Raw genomic sequence first — 18,593 nt, 5'->3', positions numbered from 1 at the left:
TCACATTACACATTAGCTTAGATTATTTATGATATGAATTAAATCGTTACTAATTTTAGACATATACACGAAAAGTGTAGAGGGCCTTTGTATATATATATATGCTCTTGAGTTTAAAATATGTGAAGGTAAGATTCTAATCTCTAACTTTTCAGTATGAGAGTACATATAAAGACAATCTAAATGCTCCCTTTGTAGCCTTAAACAATCTAAATGCTCCCTTTGTAGCCTTAAACGTCAGATTCTCAGATTTTAAATGTTGATGACAACACGACTAACGCTTCCTACAAACAATAACGCTATTATTATTCAGTAAACAATTTCAACAACATTATTGCAGATGAAACAGCAGCATTACCATCTTCACCATTCATATAGAACTTTCCTTTTCTACCTCTTTAAATGGAACTAAGGGATTTAGCTTTACTACATGCGCTTGGCACAGAAGAACCTTTATACGCCGCACAGATATAGCTCACGAAGTTTTCAAAGTCCTGCAGAAACAGGAAATTATGGCAATCCTCAGAAGCTTTAGATGTATGGTTGGGTTAGAATCTAAACGCTTAAGCTGTGTATTGTATATAAATTAATGGCCAATCACTTTGTGAAAACCCCATTTCATGCTTCAATAACTTTCTTAAGAAGAAATGCTTCGAGCCATAAGGGGCAAAAGTCCATGGGTGTGTTCACGAACAAACAAGTTTTAGGATTTGCTTGCTTATCCACATTGAGTTTATGATAAATCTTGTTTAATGTTCATTCCTATGCTTAGTCGAAGCCTACTCGACATGTTCGTGAGTGATTGACATTAGGCAAGTTTGAGAATGAGAATGTGTTTGGATGTGCAAAGTGAATATAAATCTGGGAACTAGTTTTCAGGATCCATCTATTTTGCGACCCATTTTGCCCTTTTTGGATCGAGCTATCATAGACGATAAGGTTATTGAGAAAAACAAACCTCATAAAGCGGTTGTCCATCAACAACCACCCAAGGAACGTATTTATGAGGAGGCTGAAGATTGTCGGTTTCAGCTGCATATTGTAATTCAAGCTGCATAGAAAATGATGATTCAGGTCATATAAACACAATCAATCCTCATAGATTTGGTTAGTTAATCTGGTTGCCATTTAATGCTGAAATATGCATGAGTTGGTTGAATTAACTCACCTCTTTCCCAAGTCCTGAAGAATAGCAATCATAAACAGGCTTAGGATTCAATCCCAATTTCTCGAAGCAAGTCTCCCATTGGGTATACTTCCGCTCATACACTGCAGCCTCCACACAGAAAATAAAAGGAAAATGCCCTGTCTACATCCACAAATTTGAATAAACGTTTAGTATTCCAACCGGTGAGTATGTTAACAATATGGATCATTTGCTCGATGAGTCAAAGTGCCACTAAATAATTTGAAAATCAAAAGAGCTCATATGAGATTCCACGTCAGTTGGGGAGGAGAACAAAACATTATTTATAAGGGTGTGGAAACCTCTCCCTAGCAGACGCGCTTTAAAAACCTTGAGGCGAAGTCCGAAAGGGAAAGCCCAAAGAGCACAATATCTGCTAGGAGTGGACTTGAGCTCCTGCATCTAACATGCCATTTATAGAATGCCATGTTTCCAGAATCTCATGTTTTGAAATGGTTATGATAGGAACCCCGCACATGACCCTCAACCCAGAAGGCCCCCCGCGCACGACCCTGCGCATGGCCCTCAACCCAAAAGGCCCCCCAAGGAAGAAACAGACTGAATGTTGGCAGCAATATAAACACCAAAATATGTTATTATAACCAGACCAGTTGACCATTTGGATCTCAACATGAGACTTACCAGCTCAGGCCAGGCATGAATAGCGCAGGCTTCCACGGTGTTCAGTAGACATTCATTAGGACCATGCTGAAATCACCACCACAAAATACAAGTTCATCAGTCTGCATATGTACGCAAGTATTTCCATACATGTGTGTGTATGTTGTGTGATTACTATGTTTTCCAGGATTCAGCATGTAGAAAGGCATAACAAAACATCAACTTGAAATGGAAACAGAAAACCATGATATGAACAACTAAACGATAGATAGAACGTAGAACATGAAGGAATCTTTCGATTTTTTTACATGTGCCACAATCGCACCTCTTCGGGACTCACAATTCAACTAAGGCCATTCTCAAAGAGCTTACAAAGATCATTGATGAGGAAATTGGCTGTGATGTCCCACATTGGTTGGGGAGGAGAACAAAACACCTTTACAAGGGTGTGGAAACCTTCTCCTAGAGACACATTTTAAAGCCTTGAGGGGAAGCCCGAAAGGGAAAGCCCAAAGAGGACAATATCTGCTATCGGTGGGTCTGGGCCATTACAAATGGTATCAGAGCCAGACACCGGATGATGTGTCAACCTTCTCGCTGTTCCCCGGGTAAACATGAGGCGGTGTGCCAGTAAGGACGCTGGCCCCAAAGGGGGTAGATTTGGCGGTCTCACATCGATTGGAGAAAGGAATAAGTGACAGCGAGGATGTTGGACCCCGAAGGGAGTTGGATTGTGATGTCCTACGTTGGTTGGGGAGGAGAACAAAACTTTATAAGGGTGTGGAAACCTTCCCCTAGGAGACGCGTTTTAAAGCCTTGAGGGGAAGCCTGAAAGGGAAATCCCAAAGAAGGCAATATCTGCTATCAGTGGGTCTGGACCGTTACATTAGCCATGTATGCGCAAAGACATCATAATATAAGCCCAAAGAGACTTTCCCAGATTGTGTTGGGTAAAATTAAAGGCAATGAAGTTGATCTATATAAGTTAAAAGCAAAGAGAATAGATTAGTTGGATGAAAAGAACACCCATGAAGGCAGCTTCAGCAATGGGATATCAAATCTGGATCAAGAAATTATAGGTCTAGGCTTTCATATCCACCCAAAGCCAAAAATTATACCATGGCTTCACCATTTTTAATGCAAGATTCTAAGTAATCGAACAATTACTCTTTAAACATAATTACTATTACCCTGATTCCTCCACCTTAGGCCAGAAAAATAATACCTAAAGTCATAAAATCAGAATTAGATTTAGCTGTAATGTCGTTCTTCGAGTCAATCAAAACCAAATCATCATCAATAATCCTCTGTTTGTTTCTATAGGGTTTGAAGGGATTTAAAATCCTAACTAAAATATTTCTACAGGATTTGGTTTTCCTTCACAAATTAGGTACAGTAATGCTATATTAATAAAATCCTTATTTCTTCTCATTTCCATCCATCGAACATCCAGAAAAAAAACTTCTGATCGAATTCTCTTCATTCAAACGAAACAAAAAAGTTTATAATCATATCTAGTTTATAAAAGGAACTGAAGAGGGTGAATTTAAAGGAGGACCTGACAAGTGATGGAACTGTTTCGACTGATCCTCGCATTGCCGTAGGGAACGAATCTAAGATCAACTATGGAGATGAGTCCACCCTCAAACAACTCGATCAGATTGTCCACTATAAATTTAACGCTGTCTGGACAGAGCGATTCATAGTAAACATCAAGCGATACTTTCTCACTCCCGTAATCAGGGCTTGCCGTTGCCCTGGAAGTCGAAACTGAAACCAGAGAGCATAACAAAAGTAGGAGATGAGAGAGAAAAACAAAGGAGGAGATTCTAGCCGAAGAATCCATGGATATACGAATATGATAACACGGTGAGTCGATTTGCCAAGCAAATTGCAAATTACAAGTAATAGCTCTTCAATTCCCGTCGCTAAAGGTTTGTCTCCGATGCATATGGCCGGAATTCCGCAAAAAATTCAATGTTGATTGAATTCCTTGTTATAGTATGGAGAAGGAAGACCTAATCTAGGAGGATCGTGGGCGGAAGGAAGGCCAGGTGGTTGTTGTTGGCATTCTTGGACATGCTTAATCATACGAGGGCCATACGAGGGCCATTCTCGGCCAGTGGCTCCTCCTAAAATATTTATTACAATTTTGCAAAATAAAAGTCAGAATTTAATGGTTTTTAACATTTTTAAATTTTTTAATAATACTTTTAAATTAAAAAAAAAATGTCTATCATTAATTTTGTATTTAAATTATTAATAATTTATTTAAAAATATCATTAAAATTTTGGATTTCAAGAGCATCATTTTAACTTTTAAAGATATTTAAATAAAATAATTAACGTGCTTATTTTTAAAAAAATAATTCAAATATATATTTACCATTATTATCACATTTAAAATAATATTAATTCAAAGTAATATTAAATATCTATAGACAATTTTCTGAACTTTTTTTTTTTTTATAAAATGTGTAGGTATAAAAATTGTTCGATATTTGAGGATTTACCAATCTATTGGCACGACTAAGGGTATGGTTTTGATACTATGTTAGACGAACACGATTCTCCACAATCGTATAATATTGTCAACTTATAAGTTCTCATGACTTTGTTTTGGACTTCCCGGAAAAGTCTCGTACCAATGGAGAGAGTATTCTTTGATCATAAACTTTACCGGATGTGGGACTTTTATCGTCCAACAAAAACATGCTGATAATATTATAATAATAAAATTTTAATTATTAAAAATTAAGTTGAATATATATATATATATATATATATATATTATAAAATATGATTGGAATTATTAAATTATTTTAGCAAAGTGAAAAATTATGCAATAAAATAATTTTTAAAACAAATATATTTTTTAAAGAACTTATATAATAACCAACGGGAAAAAAACGTGATTTTGTCCTTACGCGGGTCGTGGACATGGAAGATTCCTCAAGTTTAGCTTGCTTCCACATCCACAACAAGAATTAAATGTTTATTTAACAAAATTAGATTCATTCTTCCATTGCTATTGAATCTCTGGAAGCCATGGATTCTCCGCCTAAACTCTGTTCCCTCGCTTACATTTCTTATCTGCTGCTACTCTTGCTTTGCTCGTTCTTGTTTCCTGTTTCATCTACTTCATACTCCATAGCCACAACCTCCAATTATGGCACCGGAAAAGTTTCGCTCCAACTCTACTACGAGTCTCTCTGTCCTTACAGCGCCAATTTCATTGTGAACTATCTGCCAAAGCTTTTCGATGATGATCTCATCTCCATTGTTGATCTCAGGCTCGTCCCTTATGGTAACGCCAGGGTTGGTCGCAACGATTCCATCACTTGTCAGGTCCTCCGTTTAATTCGTTCATTAGATTCGTTGTTTTCTTTCTTGACGATTTCTGTTTCGGTTAATTACTAAATAAATGGCGTATTTCGTTTGTTTGCATGCTTGATTTGACTTCAGTGTTCTGTTGATTTAGGTATTTGGTTATGGTTTGTTCAGGGATGAGAAATTGGTAGTTGTTCGGAACCTTAGGTTTAAAATTGAATATGCAATTATGCGCGATTCTTCCGAATCTGATATGCTTTTGTTTATTGTATATTGTTCAACATAATAGCTTCTTCCTTGTTTACCATATTGTTCTTTGAAAGTCTCTCCGGGCTTATAATACGAATCTTGATATTGTTCTTTGAAAGTCTCTCCAATTTTATCATCAGTAAATCTGTTTATATTTCGAGATTGATATTCCTCCCTTACCTGATAGCTTAAGCTGTTTGATGTCCATGTTAGAGTTCTCTTTTCTGTTTCGTTTTAAGTTGGTGTTCATGATTTTATACTCTTTCTACACAGTTTAACTTGCCTATGGATGGCTGGATGTGCTTGCATCCATATAAACTGTCTAATAAACTTGTACTGTGTGGTTGTAATTTCAGCATGGCCCGAATGAATGCCTATTGAACACTGTGGAAGCCTGTGCCATTAACGCCTGGCCAGAGCTGGTAAGACTTCTGATGGGAGCATGACACTAGTCAGTTTCTTACAAAACCCTTTCCTTGTTTATTACATAGTTTCCATGTGTCATTATGATCATTGATGATGGGTTTTTTCCATTTGCTTCGATCTGTACAAAGTTCTCCTTACTAATATTATTTTGCTACCCAATAATCTAATGGAATTGGTGGTGGATTGTCTGTTTATATATTTTTCTCTAATAGTCTTCTTGGAATTAAATGCTGAAACTCATTTCTTATATTACATATCTTTCAAAGTGAGTGAGTTGGAATTATGGGGATAAAAGTTCTCATGTACTTGTACTGCAGGATGGTCATTTTCCTTTCATTTACTGCATCGAGTATCTGGTGTCCAAACGGAAGTACACCCAGTGGGAGTCATGTTTTGAGAAGTTGGGGTTGAATCCCAAGCCAATCAATGAATGCTACCATACTGAGCTTGGGAAAATGGTGAGTTGTTTTAAATTACTCGGTTCAGATTTTTGTGTTAGTTCAAGTTTCATATATTGATAAGATATAACATTGTATAGAATACAAAGACTATGTAATGGTACCTACTCAACTAATCCTGTACTGCTGCAACGGGTTCTTAGTTTCCAACATATCTAGCTGTTATGATTTTCGACTGACTGAAGATTTCACAGATTTCATTGACTGAGCATTAGGTTCATAATCAGTTCCCGGTCTCTAGGTTGTGATTGGGTAAACAAACATAGAGATTATCGACAATTCAATATGGAATCAAATGTTCTATGTGTGATCCCACATCGGTTGGGGAGGAGAACGAAACACCCTTTATAAGAGTGTGGAAACCTCCCATTGCAGACGCATTTTAAAAACCTTGAGGGAAAGCTCGAAAGGGAAAGCCCAAAGAGGACAATATCTACTAGCGGTAGGCATGCGTCATTACATTCTATAATTTGATTTTTATCATCTTCGTGCAGCTTGAACTGAAATATGCTGCTGAAACCGACAATCTTGAGCCTCCTCATAAGTACGTGCCTTGGGTTGTTGTAGATGGGAAACCACTTTATGAGGTTTGTTTCCTTCTTTCTGTTATGCTCACTAGTGTACGTACAAATTAACTGTTAAAATATCATCACTAGCCCAATAGAGTTAAGCCCAATAATGTACGAGCCATTGTATATTTATCTCAGTAGATATTTTAGAATAAAGATACTAGAGATTTTAGAGTTGTGTTCAATATTAACTGCATAAAGGTCTAGGCTTGAGTCATACAAACATCTACTTATAAGGATTATTATAACATTCCCTTGCTATAGGACTATGAAAACTTCATAAACTACATCTGTGAGGCGTATAAAGGACCTGTTCTGCCAAGTGCCTGTCATGCTTCGTCCATTAGTGCCATTTGAAGATGAAAAGCCAAGTCCAGCCTCCCAAATAGTGCAAGAAGACAGAGATGATGATAACGTTGATATAATAAACAAGAATACAATCGAGGTGATAGTGTTATTTATTCTACTGCTTGAATGATGTCACATTGTATGTACCCCCACACTCTGAAATCGTTCGGTTTAATTTATGGATAATGCACTTTTAGTAGTGAGATATGAATCGTTATCTATTTGGTCCATGAAATTTCAATAGAGACACTTTAGCCTCTTGAGTTTGCGAAGTCATTTTAAATGGTCCTGACATGTGCTGATGTGGAATTAGATGACATCAGGAATGAGGAGTAGGTTGTGCTGATGTGGGATTAGATGACATGTCATTTGCTTGGATTACTTGGTAAATAAAATGAAAAACCAATTTAAGAAAAATTTAATGATTAGTGAAGGGCACTAGTAGGTAATAATAAGTAGAGTGGAACATGGTTGGCTATGATTTGAGAAAGATCTCCGATCTGTTGTCGGGAAAAGGGACTTAGTGTCATTTTCAAGCCACCTGCAATGGGATCGAGTAGTTCGCTCCTGATCTTTCTCCTTATTCGGTTTCGGTTGAGGTGGAAACTCCTCTCGACCTTCTGTCGAGTACCCAATTTCCTATTCCTTCAATCTAGGGAATCAAATCGATCGAGTACTGACCATTTAAAATCTACGAGGGATTTTTAATGATGCTCGTATTAAATTCACAAGGAGTTCCATCCTAAATTGGGTAGTCGCCGAAGGTGGCGGCCGTGGAGGAGAGTCGGCGGCGACAGGTGGATGACGCTAAGGTTGGTTGGACTGGATAGTCACAGTTGGACATTTTGTCTTTTAAGGTTTTAAATTTGTAATTAATTTTTCATTTTATTTGTCAAGTAATCCAGAAATATGACACGTCATTCAATCCACATCAACAAATTATGCCTAGTCATCATTCCATTAGATTAAAGTTAAATTAAGAACCATAAAAAGGCATTCTCTCCAATAGTTAATAAATCAAGATAGAGAAACATGCTCGCATTACATTTTATAAGAAGAATTGGGTTAAGAGTTTTAAAAGATTTAATTTCACATTCATAATTGTATTAATTATTTTAGAAAATTTGTAAATATGGCATCAGTGTTTCATTCGACTCCGCATAGTGATGCTTGGCCTCGTATACTAGAGACAAACATGAATTAAATTAGATTATATACCTTTTGGAAAGAGATTTTCATCCCTTTCGAAGAGTAAGAATTTAGTTCGACAATTTTTCTATTGATGTTGTCCCTTCATTCGTGAATAGGGAAGTTTAGCAGAGCTTATGTTAGGTTGGGAGTGATCTTCAACCCAACGTACCTCAGGACTAGACATGTGTCGCTCGGCTTTCAGGTCGCGTGGCAAGCTGTGTTTTGACCCATAACAGTACATATAGAGGCTAATTGAAGAATTACAAAAAAAAGAAAAATCGAAATGCGTAATGACCATAGGCTACCTGAATGACACATCTTAAAGCTCTGCAAAAATGGTTCAATTTCCTGTCTCTATGAGTACAAATTTGTTCCAACAAAATGGGATTGTGAATAATGTTACTAAAACAATGAGGAAAATATTGTAGAAGTACATCCCAAATAGAAAAGGGGGTTCGGATTTATGTGATGAAAAGAATGGTTACAATGCGGGCTACCTATTATTTCTCTACCATTGATTCTTTTTCTTTTTGCTACCAGAAAATTGTGAGCACAAGACGCAGCTCAAGTGTGTCTGTCCAAGAACTTCTCTATCACGACTGAAAATGCTGCAAAACCAGCACAACCGGCACAAGCTGCCTTTGGGCCACCTGAATTAAGACAATACAAGCTGAGATATGGGATCTTAGGATGAAAATGAGAAGCATGTTAAAAACAATGAACATACTAATCAGCATGCTAAAGAACCAATTCAGTTAACATAGCCCCTTTATGTTTATGTTTGTGATGTCCCACGTTGGTTGGGGAGGAGAACAAACCACAATTTATAAGGGTGTGGAAACCTTCCCCTAGCAGATGCGTTTTAAAGCCTTGAGGGGAAGCCCGAAAGGGAAAGCCCAAAGAGGACAATATCTACTAATGGTGGATCTGGGTCGTTACAATGTTATTCTGTCCTTTTCCGCCTGTAAATCATTCATTCTTCAAACAAACATTGCTCATTTAAACACGAGAATGGAACGAGGCTAAAGAGATTGTCCCTAAGTTTGATACAGAATAGCTATGTGAAGTATAAGCAGAAACCACAATCCAGATTTTGACAAAAGGAAAGAAAAAACTTATGGTTGTTGGATGGGAATCCCTCAAAAGATATTTTTTTTAGATATCCAAAAGAGTTCAGGTCAGCTTACATACGTCTCGCAACTATTCTCCTAAGATAACCGTTTGATCCTATTGAATCTGGTTGTGATTACTTTAACATTTGGCATATCTCCATCCATGGCTTAAATCAAGAGGGGAGCATTCCTCTTTACATGAATAAATCAATGGCATGGATGGTAACCTCTTATATGAATAAATACATAATTTGGCATATCTCCATCTATTGGGAATGTTTTCATCACTTTTCATATAAGAATGCTTTATATCAGTTAGTAGGAAACCTCGTATGTCGTTGCCTAACCGTTGACCAAAGCGGTGTGCACAAATCATGCTAAAGAGATTTTTATGAAATTGCTTCTAAAGCTTTACTGAAACTTTCCTTGTACTGTCCTATAATTTCTCTACACTAAAAATGTACGTTTCTTTGGCTCTATAAGCTAGTGCAAAAATGGCATACAAAAAATTGGATACCAGCTCCAGTCAAAGCCAAACCAACCTAACCAAAACACAAAAAATTAAAAGGAAAACCTAGCTACAACTCCATAACTACTTAGCTTCTACTAGCTCACTTTTGATAGATTTAGATATTCCCTTATTTTTCCTTCATCAACAATTGGAATTTTGTGGCAATTGTAAATGTTTGTAGGTGGCTCCTCTTGTTGGGTGTTTGGCCTATCTTCTCACATGATCTCGCCCACCCACCCCAAGCTTTTAGTCAATCTTCCCGGGTTGGCAAATAAAATAAGTTACATTTTCAAAAGATATTTGAATCAAGGGCTGGCCACTGTCAAATACCTGTCAAGGGCTGTATGATACCGGTAGCAAATTTCCAAATGTAAGGCAGCGCTGACATCACTACTATAGTTCCATATGCTTTAACTTGAATTCAAATTTGAAATACGAGGAAATCTAGGAATGGGAAAGCATTCTTCAGATGCTGAAAATCTGAAATGTTAGCAGTGAGAATGACAGGTCAATCAGGACTCTAGAGAAGTATTTTCTAGCGAAACCCTTTGTCATAGATTTAATGCAACTAGTTATTTTCCAAAAATAAGTTTAAGGCTTCATGGAAAGACTGGTATCTAATGTAGGTAAAAGTTTTACTTTAGACTATGCTTGAAGGCTTGAACATAAATGAAGACCAGGAAAGGAATCTGCACATCTGTTTCCCAAATCGCTATTTATTATACATGAATATATTGAGAATGCTAGATATTTTTCTTCTCTCTTCACGTTTCAGCTGTCGTGGAGAAACTTTGTGTTTCTAGGATAAGCTGGGTTAATCCCTTCTCGACAAAGGACGCTCTCCTCGGTGATTCCTTAATCTAAAAGGATGGGTAGGCTACTTTGGCCAAATGCTTCTAGAGTTATTCGATGTGAGGTTTAGCTGGAGGATCTTTCAAGATTTGATATCAGGTCAGGTTTAAGTAGTTTTAAATATCCAAAGATGCCCCAAGGAGATCAATGCATTTGTCTCTTTGCAGCTTTTGTTCACAACAGATCGAGAGAAAAAAGGGCACAAGCTAGCACAGCAGTGTTATTGATGCCAGCACGCAAGGCGAACAGGTTATTCTCTGGCAACTTAAAAGATGAAATTTCAACCAAGATCAGTCAGAAAGTATAGTAAGGAAATAAATTAGCAAGGCCAATTGAACTTCTTGTGCACACATGAATACCCGATCCCTGCAAATTTCTTTGTAATGTGACCGGGAAAACAAGAGCTTATAATATTATCCTTAGAATTCAAGGATGCAGAGGTAGAGCCTATAGAACATTGTTCCTACTGCAAGATCGAGGTCATAAACTTATAATTTCATTCTGAACACGAATCAATCTAAAATGCACGAACTCCAGTATTTTAGCTCAACAGGAGTACTGAACCACTGAATTGTTTTCATGAAAGACCTTTACATGCCTAGAAGCTGAAGGATTCACATGGTGACACTTGAGTAGAAAATGAGGAACGTACATGGATACAAGGGTAAGAGGGCCTACCTTTAGCTGATATTGAACCACCAGTTACACAACCAGCGACTACTGTATTAGTTATATCATGTTTGGCTCGAGCCTAAGCACATGAAGAAAGGATTAGATCCCATAAAATCACATTCAGAAACTGAGAAGAAAAAAAAAATAATAATAAACGATCATGATACCTTTTCTACAACACATTCTGCTGCTGAGAAAACAAAGCCCATAACTGCAAACGCTTTTGCAGAACCCCAACTACGCCGTCCCATTTGTTTTGCAGTATAAACAAATTGCTGTCTAGCAGTCATCTCGTCTTGCATTAATGGATTATCCAATGCCCCCAAAAATAAACCCATGAACAATCCAAGTCCACCGCCTGCAAATATTTCAGCACATAAATTATGATTAAAGCAACATATACACGGTGGCTGAGCCTCTCAATCTTAATCCTCTTGGCAACTAAATATACAGCCCATACTAACTAAAATAGGAACAATGTAACAGAAACTATAAGGCATTACATTTAAGAGACGGAGAGATAGAAATACTGTTGTAAACGATAAGAGGAAAAAACATGAAGATTCATTCCAGTATTGGCGAGAGAAACTAGAATAAAGTACATGAGTGAGAATGCGGGAAATGATTTACAAAAAGCAACAAGCAAATTGAAGTTAAAACAACTGAAAGAAATTGGCTAACGTACCCATGACTCCACTAACAACACTGCGAACTGCACAGTTGTTCCAAATATCTTGGCCGCGAATCTCCTCGACTGTAGGCATCCTTATAGGCTCCAATGGCGGCTTCTCCAACTCGCTCGAGCTCGCGGGATCGTGCGAAGATCCATCTCCAGAACTGGAAGCCATTGATGTGGAGAGAGATTGAAATGAGAGGAAGAAGAAAAGCTTCGAGGATTGAGAAGGAGCGAGAAAGCAAGAAAAGCGGGGAATCTGCAAGAAATAAAGCTGAGGGCCTGCTGGGAAGGAAGAAGGGCAAAGAGGGAAAATAGCCTAAATAAAACCCGACCCACCCACCGGGTCGGGTTTTGTGGCCCGCCCATGTTATTTCAAACGGGTCAAAGGTAAATTATTGAGGGAGGGATGGATTAATTTATCAATTTTAACCAATTTTATCAAATTAGACTTAAATTTAGACTAAATTAATAATTTTATTTTAAATTTTTACTAAATATAATTTTTTTACCAGATTAAGTTGATCGAGGCAGAAATTAACCACTCATAATTTTACCAAAATTTACAGATTTCAGCTAATATTATTTTTCTTTGATTTTTTTTTTATTAATTTTATAGCATACAAGAATGCAAATAAAATTGATTATTAAATAAAAATTTATGAAAATGTCAAAATTACAACATTTTAAGGCTTAAAAAATATGTAAAGATTCAAAAAAATTAAATTGGGCCGGTAGAGGCCCAAGTGTGTTAAGTTGGGCCGGCCCAATTGTTTTAAGCTGGGCCGGCCTAAGTGTTTTATGTTAGGCCGGCCCAAGTGAATGGAATCGAAACTTTATCTTCAACTTGCGGAGGTTTCTACACCTGCACAAATTTATTCAACCCTAATCCTCCATCTTCCTCTCTTACGTCTCTCTCTCTCTCTCTCTCTCTCTCTCTCTCTCTCTCTCTCTCAACTTAGCCCTAAAAGAAAAATCTAATGTCTGGCATGTACGATCAAGGAGGAGACGCTGCTCCTTCGTCTTACGGAGCCCCTGGGGGCGGTGGAGGAGGATACGGCGGCGGAGGGTATGGAGGCGGTGGTGGCGGATATGGTGGAAAGGGCGGCGATGGTGGATATGGCGGCGGAGGCCGAGGAGGCGGCGGTGGCGGCGGTGGTGGTAGAGGATATGGAGGACGAGGTGGTGGCGGAGGCTACGGTGGGCGAGGTACGTGCTTCACTTGTTTGTTAGATTTTATCTTCGTCGTTTAGAGACAAGAATCTTTGGGGAATAGAAACATCTTTTGAAGAAATAATTAATTATTTATCCTTTATTTTTAATTATAGTCGAGAAGTTTTTCTTTTAATTTATGGGTTCGACGATGTTTTGTTCTGTATTGCAATATCTTGGGTTTTTCGTGCTCTTAAGTGGGGTGTTTGGCTTGTATTCCGGTAGGAAGTTTCCAGTGATCAGAGATCTAATATGATACTAATAACAAATTGTTTTTTCTTTCGCCTTAAAGATTGACAATTTCTTCCTTACCTCAGTCTTTTTATCTGCTTATTGGTTTGATCGAATTTAGGAGGCGGCGGTGGTGGTGGCTATCAAGGAGGAGATCGTGGAGGGCGAGGTGGTGGACGTGGTGGGGGAGGTGGTCGTGGTGGAAGCGGGAGAGATGGTGATTGGGTCTGCCCTAATCCTGGGTATGATTTGTTTCGTCGTCTATTACTGGGTTATTTTGTTTTGTTTTATTTTATTTTCATAGATTCATCGAGAGATTCAGCATCCTTGAATGCATAAATTTCAGACATTTATGATGGGGAACTTCTACACAGTTGTTCTGTTATTAAGTTTATTTGTTGTTGCTAATATTTTTGTTTTGTAAATGCCAAATAGCTGTGCAAATGTGAACTTTGCTAGAAGAGTGGAGTGTAACAAGTGTGGTACACCATCACCTGGTGGTGCCAGTGACCGAAGTGGTGGTGGTGGTGGTGGAGGAGGATATAATAGAGGTGGAGCTGATGGGGGTTATGGTGGTAATCGTAATGGCAGAGGCGGAAGTTACCATGGTGGTAGAAGTGGAAATCATGATGGTGGTCGCTATGAAGGAGGGAACAGAGGTGGTAATTCTTATGGTGGTCACCAGGGAGGAGAGGATAGCGGGCACAGTCAGGTTCCTCCATCATCAGCCCCCCCATCAGGTGGTGTTGGTGGCTCTTATCCACCATCTTATCGTGGTGGAAGTGCAGATTATGGTACGGATGCAGTTCCTCCGCCTGCAAGCTACAGTGGAACTACCTACCCTCCAACTTATGGTGGTCCCACTGGTGGCTATGGCGGTGATGGTCTAGGTGATGGGCGGAGTGCGACTGGTCGTGGTGGGCCATCAGCTGGATATGATGGTGCTTACAATGCAGGTGGTAAAGGTGGTGGTTACAATGCTGGTGGTAGAGGAGGTGGAAGCTATAATGCTGGTGGTGGTAGAGGTGGTGGTTATGGAAGTACACCAGCAGCAGAGCCAGCACAGGTGAAACAGTGCGACGAATCTTGTGATGATTCTTGTGATAACTCAAGAATCTATGTTTCGAATCTGCCAACAGATGTGACCATTGATGAATTGAGAGAACTATTTGGTGGCATTGGCCAAGTAAGTAATTTGTCGTTAAACTATATTTAGTTGCGTTTGATGTTTTATCCTCATTGAAAAGTCATGTCTTTTAACTCTTTAGGCATTTGTTTGTGATATCGGAAGCTCTTATAGTGTTAGTTTTATTCTCCTTGCCTATGGAGCATCTAGAATTGATATTCTCCTTGGCAATGGGCTAGCTCTATTCTTGTTGCCAATAAACCGTGTTTCGTTTCTTAAAGTGCTGAATAAATTTTTTCAGCATTGGCTTTTGCATTTAGCATCCGATAGTGAACTGTTTAATTGAAGCCTTCTTTCAATTTCCAATTTGAAGATTGGAAGAATCAAGCAGAAGAGGGGCTACAAGGATCAGTGGCCTTGGAACATAAAAATATATACAGATGAGATGGGAAATAACAAAGGCGATGCATGTGTATCATATGAAGATCCCTCAGCGGCACATTCTGCTGGCGGTTTCTATAACAGTAATTACTGTGCTCTTTAGTTCATAATAATAATAATAATAGCAATTGTTTTTAATTTTAGTTTAAACTTATATACGGTATCATTATTGTATGGTCATGTTTTTTTACTCTCAGATTATGATTTGAGAGGTCATAGCATCAATGTTGCAATGGCTGAGAAGTCTGCACCGAGGGCGCCTACATACAACCATGGGTATTTGCTTGCTATTTTTATTTCAAAACAAATAGAAAAGTCTGCGTTCCTGAGTTTAGGAATACATATATCTTGAAATGTGTACTTCGCAAAGTTCTTGCTTTTTGTGAGTTAACGAGCATGAGAAATTGGCTATTGTAATTACCAAGTTGATAAAAGCTAAGAAGACCTTTAGGTCCTTTTGTTTTCTCCTCACACGTGCATGCACAAAAAAAAATTCTTGTCTGCAGGAACCAGGTTAGGTAACTTGCAGTTTTTGCCAAAATATCAGATACTGTTTGATATTCCCAGACTCCATGCTATCTAGGAACTCTGTGTGAATACTCAATAATCACCATGGTCTTGAGTTCTCATACATGATGCTACTATTGATACTTTGATTTGATTTTTTCTCTGAAATTCTAAGATATTTTGAAAATTGTGCTTTTAATTAAGTTTTTTCATGCTCATTTTAGTAGAAATATGTTATCTATTAGTCTTTTTTGAGTTTAGAATTAATTATTTGACTGTCTCTCAAGATCATTTTATTCTTCTTTTCTTCCATAAATTCCAATAGGTTTTTTTTGGGGTAGTTTTTTTGTTTTATTTAGTTTGGGGGTGGATTACTTATCTACCTTCTTTTTGTGCCAATTTGTGTTTCTTACGAAGACATTTAACTAATTCTTGGTTTATTCGGCCTATGATTGATGACCTTATATTGGACTGCCATTGAATTGATTCAATATCCAAGTATGTAGGATATGAATGGTTGCACCTCTTTTTTGTTATGATTGTTGGGTTATGTTGCAAGATGCAACAATAGCTATTAATTTCTCTCTCACGGTGTCTTCAAAGCTTCAGACATAATGTAGGCTATTATTCTTTTTTTGTTTTAATTTATTTTAGAATTAATCGTCTGGTAAATTTGTTTTGTGTAGAATGTGACTCGTTTTTTTTAAATGCTTCAGTTGTTTGAATGTGCAAATTATTTTATCATTATGCTTTAAAAAAAGTTTGTTCTTTTTCTTCTAACTCACCTTTTCATGTTGCAGTGGTGGCGGCAGAGGTGGATATGGAGGTGGTGGTGGTGATAGACGTAGAGATAGCTATAGGGACGGAGGCTCAGGACCTGATAGACATCAGCATGGTGGAAATAGATCTCGTCCTTACTGAGCGATTCGGCATTGAGCATTTTATGTAATGGGAATTGTGATCTTAGTGTTTTAATTTTGTTCCGTGGCTGGATTCTTGAATTGGAGACCAAAGAGGTAGGTTGTTCACTTTCTATGGGCAAGAGACCTCTTTGCTCCTTTTTAATATATATAGTGGTACCTGGAGGGGTTATAATCTTGCTCAGGCTTGAGATTAACCTAGTTGTGTGAATGTCTTTTTTATAGAGGCAGGCGGATAATCTCCAAACTGCTTGTTGCTAAGGTAGGTGTTGATGTTTTCAGGTGAGTGCTTCTCTTTCCATAACCATCCTTACAATTTCACGGGTGCTGAATATATAAGCTCCTCCTGATCTCAGACATCCCTTGTTGGCTCTGATGCAAAGCATATCTTATAACCTATAATTATCATTTCTGCATTCATATTTTATTTATTTATTAAATATCAACTTGCCACTCTTCTTTACTTCTAAATTTCATTCATTATTTCTTAGGGATTACTTGAAAATCTTTATTATTCCTTTATTCGTCTAGCATGTGCTCAAGGCTGCTTCTGATTTTTCAAATTTGTCTTCTATTTTTCAAAAGACTATCATATATCATGTGCTCAAGGGTTCAGAAAATTAGAGATGAGGATAGCTCATATCCAATATAGAAAACTTCAACTCTTGAGGTCTATTGCTTGGTGTAAATGGATTTTAGGCCTTTGCAATGTTGCATATTTTTGCCGATTTCTGTTGTATGTAGACGTCGTGATGACGCTCCAAATGTTAAAAAAAGACTCATTTTAGTGTTAGATCTCAAGGCAAGTTAACCTCATGAACTGTGATGCTCTGCCATTGCTAGTTTCCTTCTGCATATTCAGTGACTGCAGGAAATATTTGTCAGCAATAACCTTGGAATTGTGTCGTATGAGTCTGATTGTGTTATTTGAAAAAGGATAAGTGGTTGTTTCTAGGTGTCTTTGTTCATATAATTTTTGTCTATATTGTTTCTGGGTTTCTAGTTATTGAAATGGGTTCATAGTTGTAGTACCCCGGCCTGATTATGAGTGTGACAATCTCGATTGTAATTGTGTTGTGCAGAGGAGCGATCGATCATAAGAAATGCTATTGAGCTCTTCAGTTGATTGGTGTCATGAAAGAACAAATGAAGATTTACATTTGAAACCGATGCTTGAGATCTGATTTTAATTTCTTCATCCATCAGTTTGGGAAATGTTTGTGGCTTTGAGTTGGGTTACCAAAGTACTGTTCTTAAAAAACCGAACTCATCTGATGTATCGGTTTTATAGTACGCTCTCTCCCACGGTCAAATGGTGTTTGATTCGCCTTAATTCTCGACCATACCATATGATTTTGATCTCGAAACCAGAAAAGCCCGAAAGAAAATTGAAATGTACTTTATGTTTTCGTAACTCATTATAAATAACATTTTAGAAAATATTTGTAAATGCAATTTAGTTTAAATTATTTAATGATTCATTAATCAACTTTTAAAATGGTATATCGATATGATGTTTGGCATTTTGGCCTTGATCTTATATTAATTAATTTTAAATAATTAATTGATGTATTAATGATAACACCAATTTTAATTATTAATTATTAACTATTTTCGGTATTTATTTTAAACTTGCCAATAATTGAGATTCATAGTGAGGCACAGTTAGATAATTTAGTTTTATAGAATTAGATGATTGCTTTTATCGTTTAAACTTTATTCACCCCTCTAGGATATCTGTATCGATATGGATCCCGATCGAGACCCAGTTAGATGATTCAAAAGTATTTGCATACCAAAAAAAGGGATGCTGATTTAAAAACAAACAATCTTTTGTTTTGTTTCTTTTCTTGTTGAGTTTCTCGTTCAATGGATCTATAGCCATGGTTATCAATATCATTAATTGATAACCATTCGAAGAAATTAAATTTCTTTAAAACGACATTTGAAGAAATTAT

The 18,593-nt window shown here is 37.4% G+C and overlaps 4 protein-coding genes across 8 annotated transcripts; 2 read left to right on the top strand and 2 right to left on the bottom strand.

Annotated features, from left to right (window-relative positions):
- Positions 1-62: 62 nt before the first annotated feature.
- On the bottom strand, positions 63-3,925 carry LOC111787443 (gamma-interferon-responsive lysosomal thiol protein). The gene is made up of 5 exons (XM_023667404.2): positions 3,366-3,925; positions 1,829-1,894; positions 1,169-1,309; positions 959-1,051; positions 63-494 (listed from the first exon to the last, which is right to left on the bottom strand). The coding sequence occupies exons 1-5, from the start codon at positions 3,651-3,653 to the stop codon at positions 399-401; spliced, it is 684 nt and encodes a 227-aa protein (XP_023523172.2). The 5' UTR covers positions 3,654-3,925; the 3' UTR covers positions 63-398.
- An 864-nt stretch (positions 3,926-4,789) lies between these two features.
- Positions 4,790-7,444, top strand: LOC111787441 (gamma-interferon-responsive lysosomal thiol protein). Its single transcript, XM_023667403.2, has 5 exons — positions 4,790-5,155; positions 5,743-5,808; positions 6,130-6,270; positions 6,765-6,857; positions 7,104-7,444. Exons 1-5 carry the CDS (start codon positions 4,856-4,858, stop codon positions 7,194-7,196), a joined length of 693 nt encoding a protein of 230 aa, XP_023523171.2. The 5' UTR covers positions 4,790-4,855; the 3' UTR covers positions 7,197-7,444.
- A 1,236-nt stretch (positions 7,445-8,680) lies between these two features.
- Positions 8,681-12,492, bottom strand: LOC111787449 (Mitochondrial import inner membrane translocase subunit Tim17/Tim22/Tim23 family protein). The gene is made up of 4 exons (XM_023667413.2): positions 12,211-12,492; positions 11,693-11,883; positions 11,532-11,604; positions 8,681-9,028 (listed from the first exon to the last, which is right to left on the bottom strand). The coding sequence occupies exons 1-4, from the start codon at positions 12,371-12,373 to the stop codon at positions 8,943-8,945; spliced, it is 513 nt and encodes a 170-aa protein (XP_023523181.1). The 5' UTR covers positions 12,374-12,492; the 3' UTR covers positions 8,681-8,942.
- Positions 12,493-13,093: 601 nt separating this feature from the next.
- On the top strand, positions 13,094-18,104 carry LOC111787083 (transcription initiation factor TFIID subunit 15b). 5 transcript variants are annotated; one of them, XR_015419789.1, is made up of 8 exons: positions 13,094-13,407; positions 13,763-13,883; positions 14,077-14,827; positions 15,141-15,291; positions 15,406-15,484; positions 16,516-16,731; positions 16,861-16,897; positions 17,718-18,104. XR_015419789.1 is itself a non-coding variant. In XM_087121176.1 (6 exons), the coding sequence occupies exons 1-6, from the start codon at positions 13,179-13,181 to the stop codon at positions 16,634-16,636; spliced, it is 1,452 nt and encodes a 483-aa protein (XP_086977302.1). In that variant the 5' UTR covers positions 13,094-13,178; the 3' UTR covers positions 16,637-18,104. The 5 variants fall into 5 exon arrangements, 1 of the variants encoding a protein (XP_086977302.1); XR_015419787.1 differs by having other exon boundaries at positions 16,861-16,917; XR_015419786.1 differs by having other exon boundaries at positions 16,861-18,104.
- Positions 18,105-18,593: the final 489 nt, after the last annotated feature.

The sequence above is a fragment of the Cucurbita pepo genome, chromosome 2 (genome assembly GCF_057944985.1).
Source record: "Cucurbita pepo subsp. pepo isolate OVF chromosome 2, ASM5794498v1, whole genome shotgun sequence".
NCBI classification, from domain to species: domain Eukaryota; kingdom Viridiplantae; phylum Streptophyta; class Magnoliopsida; order Cucurbitales; family Cucurbitaceae; genus Cucurbita; species Cucurbita pepo.
This window is presented reverse-complemented; position numbering and strand designations above follow the sequence as displayed.

Coding starts and splice junctions, on each gene's coding strand:
- LOC111787443 (XM_023667404.2), bottom strand. CDS start 3,653: ATGGATTCTTCGGCTAGAATCTCCTCCTTTGTTTTTCTCTCTCATCTC. Junction 1,310..1,828: donor TTCATGCCTGGCCTGAGCTG/GTAAGTCTCATG, acceptor TTGTGGATGTAG/ACAGGGCATTTTCCTTTTAT. Junction 495..958: donor ATGGACAACCGCTTTATGAG/GTTTGTTTTTCT, acceptor CTGTTTCTGCAG/GACTTTGAAAACTTCGTGAG.
- LOC111787083 (XM_087121176.1), top strand. CDS start 13,179: ATGTCTGGCATGTACGATCAAGGAGGAGACGCTGCTCCTTCGTCTTAC. Junction 13,884..14,076: donor TGGGTCTGCCCTAATCCTGG/GTATGATTTGTT, acceptor AATGCCAAATAG/CTGTGCAAATGTGAACTTTG. Junction 15,485..16,515: donor GCGCCTACATACAACCATGG/GTATTTGCTTGC, acceptor TTCATGTTGCAG/TGGTGGCGGCAGAGGTGGAT.
- LOC111787449 (XM_023667413.2), bottom strand. CDS start 12,373: ATGGCTTCCAGTTCTGGAGATGGATCTTCGCACGATCCCGCGAGCTCG. Junction 11,884..12,210: donor TGTTGTTAGTGGAGTCATGG/GTACGTTAGCCA, acceptor AAATATTTGCAG/GCGGTGGACTTGGATTGTTC. Junction 9,029..11,531: donor TGGTTCAATATCAGCTAAAG/GTAGGCCCTCTT, acceptor GTCTTAATTCAG/GTGGCCCAAAGGCAGCTTGT.
- LOC111787441 (XM_023667403.2), top strand. CDS start 4,856: ATGGATTCTCCGCCTAAACTCTGTTCCCTCGCTTACATTTCTTATCTG. Junction 6,271..6,764: donor ATACTGAGCTTGGGAAAATG/GTGAGTTGTTTT, acceptor ATCTTCGTGCAG/CTTGAACTGAAATATGCTGC. Junction 6,858..7,103: donor ATGGGAAACCACTTTATGAG/GTTTGTTTCCTT, acceptor CCCTTGCTATAG/GACTATGAAAACTTCATAAA.